The sequence below is a fragment of the Podarcis muralis genome, chromosome 11 (assembly GCF_964188315.1).
Source record: "Podarcis muralis chromosome 11, rPodMur119.hap1.1, whole genome shotgun sequence".
NCBI lineage: Eukaryota > Metazoa > Chordata > Lepidosauria > Squamata > Lacertidae > Podarcis > Podarcis muralis.
Window position 1 is genome coordinate 66127493 of NC_135665.1, and position 15309 is coordinate 66142801.

Genomic DNA, 15309 nt, shown 5'->3' on the forward strand with positions numbered 1-15309 from the left:
CTAGACACTGAGATGGGAGTAGTACTTCCTAAACATTTCTGCAAAAGGAAAGGAAAGCCGTGAACTTAGTTTCTGCACTGGCAGCAAGATCAGTCTTGCTTAATCCACACAGCGTAGAATAATAGCTAACTGGAGAATTGCATTTGTAACCTTGCAAAGAGGAAGCCTGGGCAATGTGTTTGTAGCTTTAGCGATGGGGGGACTAATGGAATTAACCTGTTATGCTTCTCTTGTATGCTGACATTCTCTTCCTACAGGCCATGGTAAGTGGAGATCCAACCATACACTCCTTCCTACAACCACCTATTTAGTTGCATTTCCCTTTCTGGTGGCTGTTCCCTCCCCCCCCTTTTTTTTTGTTTATTTCTGCAGCTTGCTCAATGGAGATACCCTGCCACAATCCCCTTCCTTGCCCATCAGTGCCTTAAGGATCCCACACAGTCTTGCTGTGAAATGGCCCTAGTTCTGGGGGCTTGGGCCACCTTCAGAGTGAGCATCATCACCTTGCCTGAGGGGCTCCGTGGATGAGGCCCTGATCCGCCTCCTGGCCCCCTGTGCACTTGGCAGTGGGAGCAGCCAGTGGGCAAGCTCATTTCAGTCAGTGGCTGCCAAACATGGCATGCGGACGGATCCAGACATGCATGCCCACTTCTCCCTTTCTCAACCCTCCATGCGTGGTGCCTGCCCCTTCTGGTCCCGGTGGTCTCTCTTGCATGGAGGAGAATTTCTGGTTTCCCCCACCCACAGCCTGCGGGGAAGGTCCAAACTGTATCCTGCAGTGGAAGAGGTCAGCTTCCTTGAAGGCTGCCCTCAAAACGTTGGGCAAAAATCTATCTGTTGGGGATCCTTTGGGTACATCTTGCCTTTTTTCCCAAGCAAAAGGCTGGATTCAGTAGGTCTGTTGGATCCCTTTATGTGATCCCCCTTGGACCTTCCTTCTGTGCCCTGCCTGTGACACGAGGAAGGGCCGACTAGCAACTCTTCCTCTCAGGGGCAGAGGAGCTGTGGTGGGAATGGCAGAGCAGAGCATGTAAGCCTCTTCTCTCCTGTTGCACTCCTGTTAGTTTGGCTTCCTGCCCTCCCTTCAAGGAGCTCAGGGCGTCTGACTTGGGGGTCAGCAACATGCGCAGAGACCACCCTGAGCTGTGAACGATGCTCTGGAAAGAAGCACAAGGGTGCAGAGTAACTGAGGCTGCTTTTCTTTCCCAGTCGCTGGTCCAGTCCCGGAAGGCCGGAATTACCTCAGCCATGGCCACCCGAACGTCTCTCAAGGACGAGGAGCTGGTAAGGGAGCCGGAGAGCTCGCCTCCGCCTTCTGGCAGGCCCCGGCCTGTGGTCCGAGTGCCCCTCACGCTCTCCGTGGAGCACAAAAGCCGGCTCAGAGCGAAGCTGGCTGGAAAGTCCGCCCTCGTCGGCACAGGCGAGATCAAAATAGCATGAAAGGGGGAGACTTTCAAAGGCAGCCAAGAGAGCTGAACTTGCTCCCACAGAACAGCCATTACAAGAACAATGGGGTGTGTGCCGGGGGGGGGCGGTTAATTACCTACGTGGGACTGCTGAAAGGAAAAGGAAAAGCAGCAGCACCTGAGGAGACGGAACAGAGCAGCTCTTGTGCTGCTGCTTCCATCAAGTCTCCTGCTCCTTGCCTGTCCTTTGAAAGTGCTGCCCAGGGCCCAGCTCTTAGGGGCGATGGGGCAGGGGCCATGGAGGGCTCCCCACACGCTGCCACCACGACACAATGCAGGCATTGCTGGCCTGGTCAGTTGCCGGGCCTTGTTGAAAGGAAGCTCACAGGAGAGGAAGGCTCTGCTTGCTCAGCCTACGTGGATCAGGCCCCACCACTCTGGCTTTGGTTACTAGGGGCAGCTAGCACACACAAGGAGATCTTCTCCTGCGATGAAGTATCCCCCCCCCCCCCCGGCCTCTTTTGGTTTGGAAACGCTGGCCCTGAACACGTCCTTGCTGAGTTTGGCAAGTAGCTGTTTGCTGTAAGTGCTGCTCTCTGCGCGCAGCCTGGAAGGGCGGCTCTGCTTCAGGGCTGACCCCGGCAGGCATCCCATAAATCTGGCAGGTGTGGCAGGGTCCCGTATTCTGTCCCTTCAAGAAAACGGGGCCTGATCCCTAAACGAAACAATTGCAGCCGCTCGTGCTGAAGCCTTTCCCCTGTGCAGGCCGTGACTCCCTGTGCCTTCCTCTTTCAGAAATCACATGTATATAAGAAGACCTTGCAAGCCTTAATCTACCCCATCTCCTGCACAACCCCCCACAACTTTGAGGTCTGGACAGCCACCACCCCCACCTACTGCTACGAGTGCGAGGGGCTGCTGTGGGGCATCGCACGGCAAGGGATGCGCTGCACAGAGTGTGGGGTCAAATGCCACGAGAAGTGCCAAGATCTGCTGAATGCCGACTGCCTGCAGAGTGAGTAGCCCCTCCCTTTCCTGTGGGGCAAGAACTGCTGGGGGTGGTGGGTGGGGGCCTGTAGGGCAGCCACGTTTGTTGCGTTTCTCAGTGGATTGTTTTTGAGGAATGAGGCAAATGAATGGAAAGGCTTAAAAAATGGGGGCGAGGAAATGGAGAGAAGGCTCTTGAGATTCTGAACAGCGGTCAAGACACTGTTGGGTCTCCCTGGTGATGGTGCTTCGTCTGCTCTGATGGGGCTGGGTAATAGGTGGCCCCCCCCAAGTGTTGCTGGGCTACAGCTCCCCTCGTCCCATGGGGCCTGGGGGCGCAGGAGAGTTGGAGTCCAGCAGCATCTGCCGTGGGACATGCAGGTGAGCCAGCTCTGCCCTGCAGGAGGTGGAGATGTTCTTCAACCCAGCCTTGGCACAGGAGACCCAAGTGACCTCAGGGGCCAGAAGACCTTGCAGACAGCTGTGTCCTCTCTAGACTGAGAGCATCTGACTGCTTGGTAACCTCCCCTCTGGATCTGACACAGTCCACTGTTGTGCACTGATGTCAGCTGTCCTGGGAGCACCCCCCCTTTTTTCCTTTTTGTTGAAGGAAAAGCCAAAATAAACTAAGTTTACTCTTGTGGGTTTCTGTCTGTATCACAAATAGAAAGCTGTGTTCTTGTCTTTCTCTTCTTGGAGGAGAGGTCTCTTTCCCCCTCCATGGGGAAAACAAGCTGTTTCCTTGTTAGCTTCTGACCGCTCTGGCCTCCTGTCTTTGGGAAGAGTTAAAGCTCAGAAAAGCTGGCACTTTGGGCAGTAGCTTTGTTCTGGGCTGGCCCCATCCCTCTCCCTTGATGGAAGGACATCAATACTCAGCCTGGCTTTGTGTTTCCTTTCTTGCCTCTGCTCTTGGCTCCTGAATGTTTTAGCCAAGTAGCTTTTTGGTCTCGGTGGATCACTTTGAATATCATTTCAACCATGGAGTCCCAGGAGGAGTTGCCGCTTGTTTTTGTGTGTGCAAATTGCCTCCTTTGTCTTGTGAAGGACAGATGGCTCTGGGAGGGAGGTAAAAAAGAAAAAGAAGTCCACCTGGTTTGCAGCTTCACAGAAATAGAAATCTCACATTTTGAATGCAACAGGTGCGGCAGGTGCATTGATGCCCAGATGGCAAATCCTGCAGGGAAGCTATGAGGCCTAATTTTGGTTTGGTTTTCTGAGAGTTGACCCACTGCTGGCAGTTTGCTGAGGCTGCCTGCTCAGCCCGTCTTTTCCTAGAGTTGAACTAGACAGGTCATTGCTGCTTGATATTATTCATCTGAATCACAACCATGGTTTGTCAAGAGGCCTGCTTTCTGAATGCAGAAAGGAAATCTGTGGGGTGTGTGGAACAGGGCAGAGATGAGAGACCATAGTCCAGGACCTTGGCAAAGCACTAAGAGGGAGTGTCCTGCACTGGACAAATTTTAGGCCGAATCCTTGCCATGTCTGTTGCTGTGTCTTCCTCTCTGCTGCATGAGAACTCTTGCGCCCGGAGAAGCAGCAAAGTTTGTGCAGTAATTTAGATGGCAAGAGTCTGCAGCTGCAAATGTCAACATTTAGAGAAGGGAGCAAGTTCACTCCCACCAGAAGTCAAGTCTGTTCCTCTGCAGGTTCCCTTTTCTATCTGTGACTTGAAGTGGCTGGGATTGGGCTTTGTTGTGGTCCCAACCAAGGAGGAGCCGGTGGAGCAAGGCAGGTGGGCTTCCGCAGCACCAAGGAGAGCTCCCAGTGAGCAACTTGCTCCACAGAGGGTTGGAGGTGGAACTGTGGCCCTTTCAAGCCCACAAATCTGCCCCTCCGAGGTTCTGACCCCTTTTGGAGTAGTAGGCCTTCTGTGGTCTGAACACAAGCGCTTCTCCTGCACTCCATGGCTGGTGCTGTCCGACTGTCTAGGCAGCAGGGGAGGCACTGGGTTCCTTGAGCCCCCCGGGAGAAGGCGCCCAGGATGGTCCAGACTCTGGTTCTGTAGGTGCTTGGGCATCCAGCTGGGAGCCAGATACCTGGTCCAGCCTCAGCTGCTGACACTGCGGCCTCCTCTCAGGGCAGGAGCAGTGGTTCACAGGGGCTCAGAACAGTTGCTTGTATGCCATGAATGCCATGGGAGCATTATTTGGACATACATAAAAGTCTGTACACTTTGGGATCCTCCTGCAGGAGAACAAAGGATTGAAAACAGACTCTGCCATTTGGATGCCCCCTTTTCTCAGGTTTCATATCCTTATTTCTTAAGTCGTAGTTCATGCAAACACTTTATCTTGGTGCCAGTTCTGCGCCATTTTGAATTGAATTTGATAGTAGCATGTAGCTTGCCTACGTTCAGTTAAGGTCTGGAGCTGCATTACAAACCATCCTCAACCCCCCCCCCCCCCGGCAGAACAGAGGGTAGAGACTATTTCCCCTAATGAAGGTAAGGGGGGGGGGGAGAGGAGGGTGCCCCCCTCCCTGGCGCATCTTGCAGGGCTTTTAGCTGTGAGGCTGCAGCATCCTTGACTCAAGCCCTGGAAGCCAACCAGCCGCTTTGGGAGCTGGCTCACTTCCGACTCCGCTCTGGTTGTTTCAGCAAAAGGGGCAGCTTGATGCAGCTGGGAATTCTCGTTCTCTTCCTTTTACAAACCTTGGTGCTGAGTGTTCAGGCGGTGATTGAAGTGCCGCCTTTGTGAGCGCCAGTTTCGTCACAGGCTCTCTGTCAAGAAATGTTTGGGCAGCAGAAGGAACGCTGGTTTTTATTTTAAATCGCAAAGCCTATTTTAGGGTTCCAAGAACAAATCATTTTCAGGCATTACCCTCCTACCTAACAGATGTCCCCCATACCATCAGCAGGAGGAAGGTGCACATTTCTCTACTAAGGCAAATGGCACTTGGGGGAAAACTCCTGAGGGGATCCCCAGTTCCTGTGCAGCAAGCAGGTTCCGTTGGAGGCTTCCCTCTCCTTGTGCGCAAGATGCTGGGGGAGCCAGAAGCCACGGGGGGGGGGGCGGTCTCCTGAGGCTGGGATGTTGTTCTGTCATCTGGCCAGGAAAAGACCTTTAAGTTACAGGCTAGCAGGATCCCCTTTCCCCCTACTCAGCCTCTACTTATAAACGCTGTTTCTATCTGCCTGTCTGTGTGTGCCCATGCGGCTCTCCCATTAGCAACAAGTGCTCTGTTTCTGACTGCTACATAGCTATCGCATTTGAGCCTTGGGTGGCATCAGGAATCTCAGTCTTGCATATCACACAGCCCTGGCTTAGGGGAACTGAGTTGGGTCCTCCTTCCTGGAAAGCTAGCATGATTCCAAGAGCAGTTTTGGTCCCCGGCCCTCTTTCCAGCCAGATCAACGGGGTCAGCTCCTTGCCAGCCTTCCCTTGCTAATCCTTTCCGCATTGTTTGCAGGAGCGGCAGAGAAGAGCTCGAAGCATGGGGCCGAGGATCGCACCCAGAACATCATCATGGCCATGAAGGATCGCATGAAGATCCGAGAGAGGAACAAACCAGAGATCTTTGATCTGATCAGAGATGTCTTCAGTGAGAGCAAAATGACCCACTCTCAGCAGATGAAGACGGTCAAGCAGAGCGTTCTGGACGGTACCTCCAAGTGGTCAGCCAAAATCACCATCACAGGTCAGCAAGGCGGCCTGAGCCGTTGGGGGGGTGAAGGTGCCTTAGCTGCTCCTGGAACTGCCTCGTGTCTTTCTTTGTTACAATGATGTGTTTTTCTGAACCTTCACCTTTCCCCCCATAGTGGTCTGTGCGCAAGGCCTGCAAGCCAAGGACAAAACGGGGTCCAGTGACCCATACGTGACAGTCCAAGTCGGCAAGACAAAGAAGAGAACAAAAACAATATTTGGGAACCTGAATCCCATCTGGGATGAAAAGTTCCACTTGTAAGTATTTGTGTGTTGTTTTCCCCCACTCCTCTTTCATAGATTCCCGTGTTGTCCTTTTTGTTTACAAAAAACCTGGGGGGGGGGGGCAAATACCTGCCAAATATCTCAATAATAAAAAAGTACTTGTTACTTGTTACTTTTTTACTTGCTCCTTTTTAATTTTGTAACTCTTTTTTGTCTGTAAAATCTTAATAAATATTATTTTTTTAAAAAAACAACAAAAAAACCCCCACAAATATCTCAATAATAATAAACAGGCCAAAAGTTGTTGTTGTTAATGATGGTGGTGGTGGTGAGTGTGATGGTGGTGGTGGTGGTGATGATACACATTTAATCTATTTAGCCCTGATTCAAGATAGCAGCATCCAGGGGCGCAAGAAGGGGGTAGCCAGCCACCTACAGGCATTTCTGGAGAAAGACAGATGAAAGGGGCCCAGCTGTCTGGCTTCTTGTCTGGTTTGTGTAGTGAAATTGCTTGGTAGAGGCAGGAGGTACAACTGCGGTGATCATTTGAATTACCTGTTGGAGATTGGGTGCTAGGGCGGAGCTGCTCTTTTCTGACTATTGGATTGAGAAGGTGGTGCTCAGTCTCCGGCGATTGTACAGTATAGCTTTGCAGGGCTCTGTCTTGTCCCCCGAGCTCTTCAACGTCTTCTTGAAACCGACAGGGGAGGTTTGCCAGGGATTTGGGTATCTGCCTTTTCATCTGATCCCGAAGAGGCTGCGGACGTCTGGGCTCCATGATGGGCTGGGTGTGGGCTGAGGAGCTGGGGCTCAGTCCAGGGAAGGTGGAGGTGCTGCTGATGGGTGATGTGTTGGACCATGAAAGGTAGACGACAGGGCTGCACTTCCCCTGTGGGCAGCTCAGGGCTGCCTTTTGAGCCAGCTTTGCTGAGAGATGCCTAAGTAGAACCGACTCCTGATTCCCCTTCTGGGAAGGGATGGTGTTGTCTCAGATATCCATGCTGTGGTAACACCCAGTTGGAGGACTGCTGTGCGGTATATATGGGGCTGCCTATGCAAAACATTTGGAAACGTCGGTTATTCCAGAGCACAGCAGCCAAGATATTGGCTGGGACTCATTTGGGGGAACTTCACTGGCTTCTGATTTCCATTGGAAAGTGCTGACTCTAACCAAGAAAGCTACAGTGGTGCCTCGCAAGACGAAATTAATCCGTTCCACGAGTCTCTTCGTCTTGCAGTTTTTTCGTCTTGCGAAGCACGGCGCTTAGCGGCTCTTAGCGGCTTAGCGGCTGTTAACGGCTTAGCGGCTTAGCGGCTATTAACGGCTTAGCGGCTTTAAGAAAAAGGAAACAAACTCACAAGAACTCGCAAGACGTTTCGTCTTGCGAAGCAAGCCCATAGGGAAATTTGTCTTGTGGAACGACTCAAAAAACGGAAAACCCTTTCGTCTAGCGAGTTTTTTGTCTTGCGAGGCATTCGTCTTGCGGGGCACCACTGTATTTATAGCCTGGGGGCTCTTTTCCTGTAAGAACCTCCCTTTCAGTGGAGATAGGATCAGGCCCTTTCAGAAGCTAGAGGGGGCTGTCACTGCAGAGAGGGCCTTTTCTGCGGGGCTGTCCCACTTTCTTTGCCTGCTCCAGACACATTGACCCAGCCTCCTCATTACTCTCTGCTAAGCCTCCTGCTTTCCTGACCTTTTAACAGAACTTGGGATCCGTCATCATTACCAGGTTTTATATTTATTTGTACTGTATTTTTTAGTACTTTTGAGTATTGTTTCTACTTTTGCTCCTTTTATTGAAATCAGTGATATTTAAGTGGTTATTTGTAAGCTGCTCTCAGGACAAGGCAAAGGGGAAAAGTAAACTTATATGGGCCTCTGGTTCTCTATTTGTCAGAGGCAGGGCCGGCCCACCCATGAGGCAAGGTGAGGCAACCACCTCGGGCGGCAAGATCCACAGTGCAGCAGATCCCAATGTAGATCTTTATTCCCCCCCCCCCCTTGTTATGGATGTAGATCTTCATTCAGCCCTTATTCCCAAGCAGGGAAGGAGAGACCATTTTGTGGTTCGCCTCAGGTGCCCAAATGTCTTGGGCCGGCCCTGGTTAGAGGGATTATGCTCCCTTCATCTTGCTTTAGCAAGGGCAGCAGGGTGCCTGCAGGGTGCTTCTCGGTTAACAGTGCAACCCCTGTATCTGTGCCCAAGTGGCGTGAAACCTGGCGGGCAGCACAGTGACTTAGAGAGCACGGAAAGCTGCCGCTAAGGACTTTGTTAGTCTGCAAAGTGGTTGCCAAGTTAACAAGAGATGCCCTCAAGTTGCTGCTGCTGTCGTTTCACATTTAATTAACGCTAAACCTCAAGCGGAGACGGCTGCTGCAGAACAGCTTTGTTCGATGGGCACTCAGGTCTCCTCCTCGACAGCAGTTGGCCAGCTTTTCCCTTCCTCCTCTTGGCCTCTTCCCTCCCTGGGCAAAGGAGCCCCATTACCCCCAGAAGACCCCTAAGTGTCAGCCAAGGGACCTTTTCGTTTGGTACTTTCGTCGGCTATCTGAGCTGCCAAGGCTCTTCTTCCTTGAGAGCAGAGTTTGAATGAAAATGGATGAAGTGGGTTTTCTGTGAGCTAGAGCAGCTCAGCTGGTGGATCTCACTCCATTCTGAGTGTAAGATGCAGTTTGTGTTTTCAAGAAAATTGTGCATGTTACAAAGACTAAGCTTTTGCTTGGATGGGTGAGGAAGCCTTCCTGGTCTTTCTTTAGAATTCTCCACAGGAGGCCTGATGGGTTCCTTACAAAGTATTCTGCAACCCGTCGATAGTTTGCGGAGACACCTCCAGGTTTAAGAGCATGAATGGAGGAGAGATGGTTTGTGTTGGGCTGAAAGGGGTGCATGAAGATCCCAGCTGCCACCCAGTGACCCTTCCCATTACCCCAGGGCAGGTTCAGCACCGGGAGTGGAGTTTCTCTTCCCCCTGGGCTGGGAAGCCAGTTTCCTCAGGACGTTGGCTGTCTGTTCAATGTCAGCACCTGGGAAAGCAGAAGAGCTGATGAGCTGGAAAGCCGAGACATGGGCACGCCGAACCTCTGCTGACGTCTCCAGATGTAATTGTCTCAAAGGGGGAATCAGAAAGCACAGCTCATCAGGGGAGTAATCACGCATAAACACAGGATTTCGGTGAGATGCTGAGCGTGATAATAGGCTGGGCCCCTGCAAGAAAGATTACAGAGCCAGGCGGAAGCTTTTAAGCGGCGACACTGTAGTTAACCCCCCAGCTGGCTAGTTCGAGAGGATTTAATGGTAATCAAAACTGTTACATGCGGCTGCCTCATCTACACCTGATATTGATCATCAGCTGCAGGGAGGCATCTCATCTCTTGTAGCAGCTGGACTGGCTTTGGTAGCGAAGGAATAAATATATCACAAAAGTACCCCGCTAACTCCCCTCCCCCTCCCCACAAAGCACCCAGCGACATTGCCACGTGGCTGGAAGTATACCATGCCTGGCAGCTTCTGGAACATTGGCATGACTTGGGCAGAGAGAGACCGCCCACATTTGACCACTTGCAGTGTCATCCTGTTAAAAATGCACAGAGTGTGGTTCTGAGAGAGGAGGAGTCGCGTCTTGTGTGAAGGATGTGTAGACTTGTGAAGAAATACATGACTGGAGCATAGAAAACAGATTGAGAGTATAGGGGTAAAAACTATAGGAGACAGAAGCACCTTACTGGGGGGTGTCTGCTGTAGACCTCCAAGCCAGACTGAAGGCTTGGGTGATGCAGATTACCAACCATTCAGAAAAGAGAGATATAGAAGTCATGGGAGACTTCAGCTTCCCTGATATCTGTTGGAATGCAAACTCTGCCAAGAAGGTGAGGTCCAGCCTGCACTCTGGCTCTGAGAAGGCCAATTTCAAAAAGCTTAAGGAGCTGCTGGGTGAGATTCCCATGCTCAGAAATACTCAAAGAGAAGGGAGTCCAAGTTGGATGGGGGTTTCTAAAAGGAGAAACTGGAGTTTCTGTGAAACACAGTGTTTGGGCTTATTATATGTGTCTCAGGCTCTCTCTCTCTACACACACACACACACACACACACACACACCCCAACTACTGGTGCGTTTGACTCTCAAGAAGCCTGCTTGATGCAGCATTTCCAGAGTAGCTGAGATTCCTGCACTGCAGGGGTTGGGCTAGATTACTCTTGGGGTCCCTCCCGACTCTGCACTTCTATGATTCTAAGCCTGAAAAGAGAGGTGGCACCCCCTGGCCCACCCTCTTGGCAGAGAGGGCAGAGCAGTGCTACCCCTGGGGAGCGAGAGGAGCCCACTCAGAGAGAGGCCTTCTGTGAGTCGGAATGGAGCTCTGCTTACCAGTGGGAGCTGACGGCAGAAAGGTTTCGGATGGGCGGCAGCCTCCCTGGGAACGTCTCTCATTTAATTCACTTTTAGCCGTACAAATTGCCAGGAGTTTAAAAGGTGTCAATTAATGGATCCCGAGTTACAGGTCAGAGGCAACTGGAAGCCCCGCAAAGGCTTGGGGGAGAGCGAGGGAAATGCCACTGTCCTGATTGACAGGAGCTTCGCAGTTCGCCCATGACCCATTTTTTCACTTTCTTCTTCATTTTCTTCGGGTTGCTTGGCAACAGATGGTGCTTTCTTAAAAAGGCTAAATCCCAAGCCTTGAGCACAGGCTCTGCGATGAGGCAGGTCGTGCGTTTTCCTCCCCAGGCTGGGTAGTTGCCAGGGCTGGTTAGGATGAGTAATTGTTCCCATCACGGGTCCACCTGGGCCTCTGCCTTTCATTCTGTCCTTTCTGTCGCTTGCCCTTTGTGAGCTGAGACATTTGCCACAGGAGCCAGCCTGTCTTGCTACACACACACACACACACACACACACACACACACACCCCTACCTGTTTTGGGGCTGCGGGGAGAGAGGTGGACCCAAAAATGACCTTAGTCCAAACACATGCATCCTCTGCCCCTTGTACCTTCAGGTTGGCTTCAGTATCGCATTTGCACACCAGAGATTGCTTCCAGAATGACTTCTGAAAAGGCTGCGTGCCTCTGGAAAGCAGGTTTTCCATAAGGATTCAAGAGCAAGCTGTGAGATGCTGGCTTGGTTCCTTTCTGCTCAGTGTAGCACCCCAGGAAACAGCCGCAGGAGTGGCAAATGTTCATGTCAAGTGATTTTTACCTGTGTCGCAATAAGCAGCCGTGCGGACAGGTTCCGAAAGAGCTTTCCTGTGGGGATCCAGGACCAAGGAAGAGGGTTGCAGCTTTTTCCCCTGGGAATGAGCTCAGCTTCTGCTGGGGATTGTCCACGCTCCGTGCCAAGATCACACGCAGGGTTGTTTTTGTATCGACTGGAGACTCAATGGCTTTAAACTGATGTGAAAAGCAAACGGCAGCCTGTCTTCACATCTTGAGGAAACATCATATTGGGCTGCCTGGGAAAGAGATGGTGGCCGGGCAGAGCCCAGCTCCCTCTGCCAGTTGTCTCCCTCTGAGAAGTCTCAGGTCTCCCAACCTCATAGCTGGCAGAGATCTCCAGGCCCTTCTGGGTGGGGAAAACATCATCTGGCGGGCTCAGCTTATATGTGCAAGATTTCAGCTGGATGTGAGGAAGGATGCAAAGTGGTGGCTTTGCATCTTTTTCCTTTGGCCTGGAATCCCTCAATCCTTCCTCCTTTCCTCAGCAAATGGTGCATTTCTTTAGGAAAGCTGAGCCTTATACAGCAGAGGGCATTTGGGGCAGTGGAGGAGTGAGGGAGATACTTTTTTAAGGCAGGAGACTGAGCTACACGACAGTGCGCTCCCTCCTTGAACATCTTGAGACTTAGGCTGGTGCGCTGCTCGTTTGGAGCTCTTGGAGCCTCGGTCCAGTATACCTGAAGGACCATCTCCACCCCCATCGTTCTACCCGGACACTGAGGTCCAGCTCTGAGGGCCTTCTGGCGGTTCCCTCATTGCGAGAAGTGATGTTACCGGGAACCAGGCAGAGGGCCTTCTCGGTGGTGGTGCCCTCCCAGTGGAACGCCCTCCCACCAGATGCCAAAGAGAAAAACAACTATCAGACTTTTAGAAGACATCTGAAGGCACCCCGGTTTAGGGAAGCTTTTAATGTTTAATAGGTTATTGTCTTTTAATATTCTGTTGGAAGCCGCCCAGAGTGGCTGGGGAGACCCAGCCAGATGGGCGGGGTATACATAATAAATTGTTGTTGTTGTTATCTTGACTCCGTCCCCTGCTGTCCCGCACTGCACAGGGAGGAAGGGGGCCATTCTCCCTGCCCTCCCAGGCAGCCTTGTGGAGCCTCCTCACGCCCATGGTCTCCTCTCCCTGGCTTGCTTTCAGTGAGTGCCATAATTCCTCCGATCGGATCAAAGTGCGGGTCTGGGACGAAGACGACGACATCAAGTCCCGGGTCAAACAGAGGCTGAAACGGGAGTCTGATGACTTTCTGGGGCAGACCATTATTGAGGTGCGAACCCTCAGTGGGGAGATGGACGTCTGGTACAACCTGGGTAAGAAACCTCTTTGCTTGCTGGCATTTAGGCAGATGCTGAATGGGAAACGGGGCGTAGCTCAGGGGTAGAACGTCTGCTTTGTAGGCAGGTTCAACGTTCTTGGGCCTACGCTGCTTCGCTTCAGTTGGAAATATAGCTTTGTAGACATGTGGACAGACTACCTTCAAAAATAAAGGGAAATTGTGTGAGAGAGACACAGAGAGAGACCCACTTCAGTCTGTGCTCAGCCAATAATTTAGTTGCTGGGCCTCAAAAATACAAGCTGCAAAATCTTTCCACCTGGAAGCCCTCTCAGAGTCTGGCAGAGAGGCCCCAGAAGTGGCTTCCCTGAGCCTTTCCCTGCAGGGCTGCCTTCTGAGCTCTGACTCGGCTGCACTGCCAGGAGTGTCTGCAACCTCTGACTGGGCTCAGAACCCAGATCCGCTGCCTCTCGCTGCGCACACAAGCAAGAGAACAGCTGCCGCGAAGACTCCCCCAGAAGAGTGTTGTGGGCAGAAGCAAAGCCGTCCGCAGACACCTCTCCTTAACACCCCCCACGAGGCAGCAATATTTGGGGAAGAGTCTGGCTTGGTGAGAGCTCCAGACAGATGGTGCCTGAGTTTGGGGGGAGGGCTTGCTTGCCTGCAAGAGTCCTCCGCTGCCCCCCTGCTCTGCTGAGCCGTCTCCTGCTTTCTGGCCTGGGCTCTCGTGGGGAGGGAAGGTTTGTGGGGGGGGGGGGACATTTCAGAGAGGGGCACTTGGCTGTGTCACTCTCACAGCCTGTGAAGTTGTCCTGTTCTCCATCTTCCTGATGGGCAGCTCCAAGGCAGGTGTTCCCAAGGCATCCTTGAGTTGACTCTTGGCTGAGCCATCCCAGGGCTCTGAAGACATGGAAGTCTTCTCCTGCCTCTTCCCCTGTCTCCTTCCTCTGGAATTGGATCCCCTGGGAGCAAAGGGCTGTTTCAGTTTCTTGAAGCCCAAGGCCTCCAACTCCAGGCTTTTGTAGCCAAGGGCAGGATCCTGCCACTGACACTGCAGTGACCGAGGGGACACAGGGCTGCAGAGAATGGAGAATGGGCTGCAAAGTTTGCTTGTGAGCCAGGTAGGCCGGAGCAGGGCTGTCTTGCTTGCACAGCTCTCTGTCTGCAGAGCCCCAACGCTGGTCTTTTAAGAGGCCCCCAAATGGGGGAAGGGGTGCCGTTCAGAGCGTAGGGTTAACTCTGCTTTTTAAAAGAAAAGGTTTCTTCTTCTTTTTGGGTTTTTCAAAGACTTACAGACATACAAATTACAAAGACACAAATCACATACATTTCTGATACACATATATTTGACTTCCTTCCCTCGTTTTGTGGTTTCTTTTTGTTTAAAATTTCCATACTGCATTTCCCACATTGCTCCATCTTTAAATTATCTAGTTTCTCTTAATAATACTTTTAGCTGTTTGTTTTACGTTAACCCTCGCAGGGTTGGCTCCGGCTGCCGCTCCCCTTTCTTCCTCCAGCCAACCTTGCTGTGCTTTTGTGGACACCCAAACTGTGTTAGGGGAGGCTCAGGGTTTCCCTCTTGAAAATGGGCGCGTTTTTCCTTTTAGAAAAAAGAACAGACAAGTCTGCCGTGTCCGGTGCCATCCGCCTGCAGATCAACGTGGAGATTAAAGGTGAAGAAAAGGTGGCCCCTTACCATGTCCAGTACACCTGCCTTCATGAGGTAAGCTCCGCAGCATGGTGGAGGCCCAAGGCGGCAGCGTCGTTTCTCCTCTTACAAAAAGAAATGTTGTGGCACAGCGAATTCAGCATCCCCAAAGGCGGTTCCTCTGACTCTGGAAACCCCTCTCTCTTGCTTGCGTCTCTTGGACTCCAGGGGAAGCTGGCAGGCTAGTGGGGCAGAATGGGGGGAGATTCTAGACAGACAGAAGCATGTCCTTCTTCACACATGCTTAAGCTATGGATTGCGCTCCTGCAAGACGCCATGACGGCCACCAGCTTGGACTGCTTTAAAGAAGGATGAAGCAGATTCATGGAGGAGGAGGAGAGGGCTATTGATGGCTACGAGGCTCCTTGGCTTTGCTGGTGGCAGGGATGCCTCTGAATGCCAGGTCCTGATTTGGCTTCAGGCGCCTTGTTAGCTTCTCCAGAAAAGATTTGCAGGCTGCTGCCCAAAACAGTCTCCTCCTGTGGGCACAGCCTGCTTCGATTTGTGCAGGGTGGCCCCCTGCCTAGGGAAAGAGAGGCACGTCCCTTTCCTTTGCTTATTTATTAGCTGACTTTTAGTTGCTGCTCAGGAATGAGCAAGTTTGTGGCCTGCTGGCATCTCCTGCACTGCAGCCTCTGGGCTCCGATTAAAGTCCTGGAAGAATCCTGGTTCTGCAATGATTAGACGGTCATGTCCTCAAAGTTTCAACCAGGACCAAATGGAAAGGAAGATGGACTCCCATCTTCCCAACATTGTCCTTTTCAGGCTGCGTTGGCTGAAGGGCCTTTTGCAGTGGTGTGACTGTTCATTACTGAGCCCCAGAGCGGACAAGAGCTGTCCCTGAGCAGCCTGA

At 52.0% G+C, this 15309-nt stretch overlaps 1 protein-coding gene across 9 annotated transcripts in view; it reads left to right on the top strand.

The window, feature by feature from the left end:
* The window catches only part of UNC13B (unc-13 homolog B), a 158258-nt gene that overhangs the window by 99864 nt on the left and 43085 nt on the right, over window positions 1-15309 (top strand). For all 9 annotated transcript variants that reach the window (XM_028748795.2, XM_077936599.1, XM_028748802.2 and 6 more), the window contains 6 exons: window positions 1210-1284; window positions 2202-2421; window positions 5805-6032; window positions 6154-6295; window positions 12613-12782; window positions 14356-14471. In XM_028748795.2, coding sequence (XP_028604628.2) covers window positions 1210-1284; window positions 2202-2421; window positions 5805-6032; window positions 6154-6295; window positions 12613-12782; window positions 14356-14471 — 951 coding nt within the window. The remainder of the gene's footprint in view (window positions 1-1209; window positions 1285-2201; window positions 2422-5804; window positions 6033-6153; window positions 6296-12612; window positions 12783-14355; window positions 14472-15309) is intronic.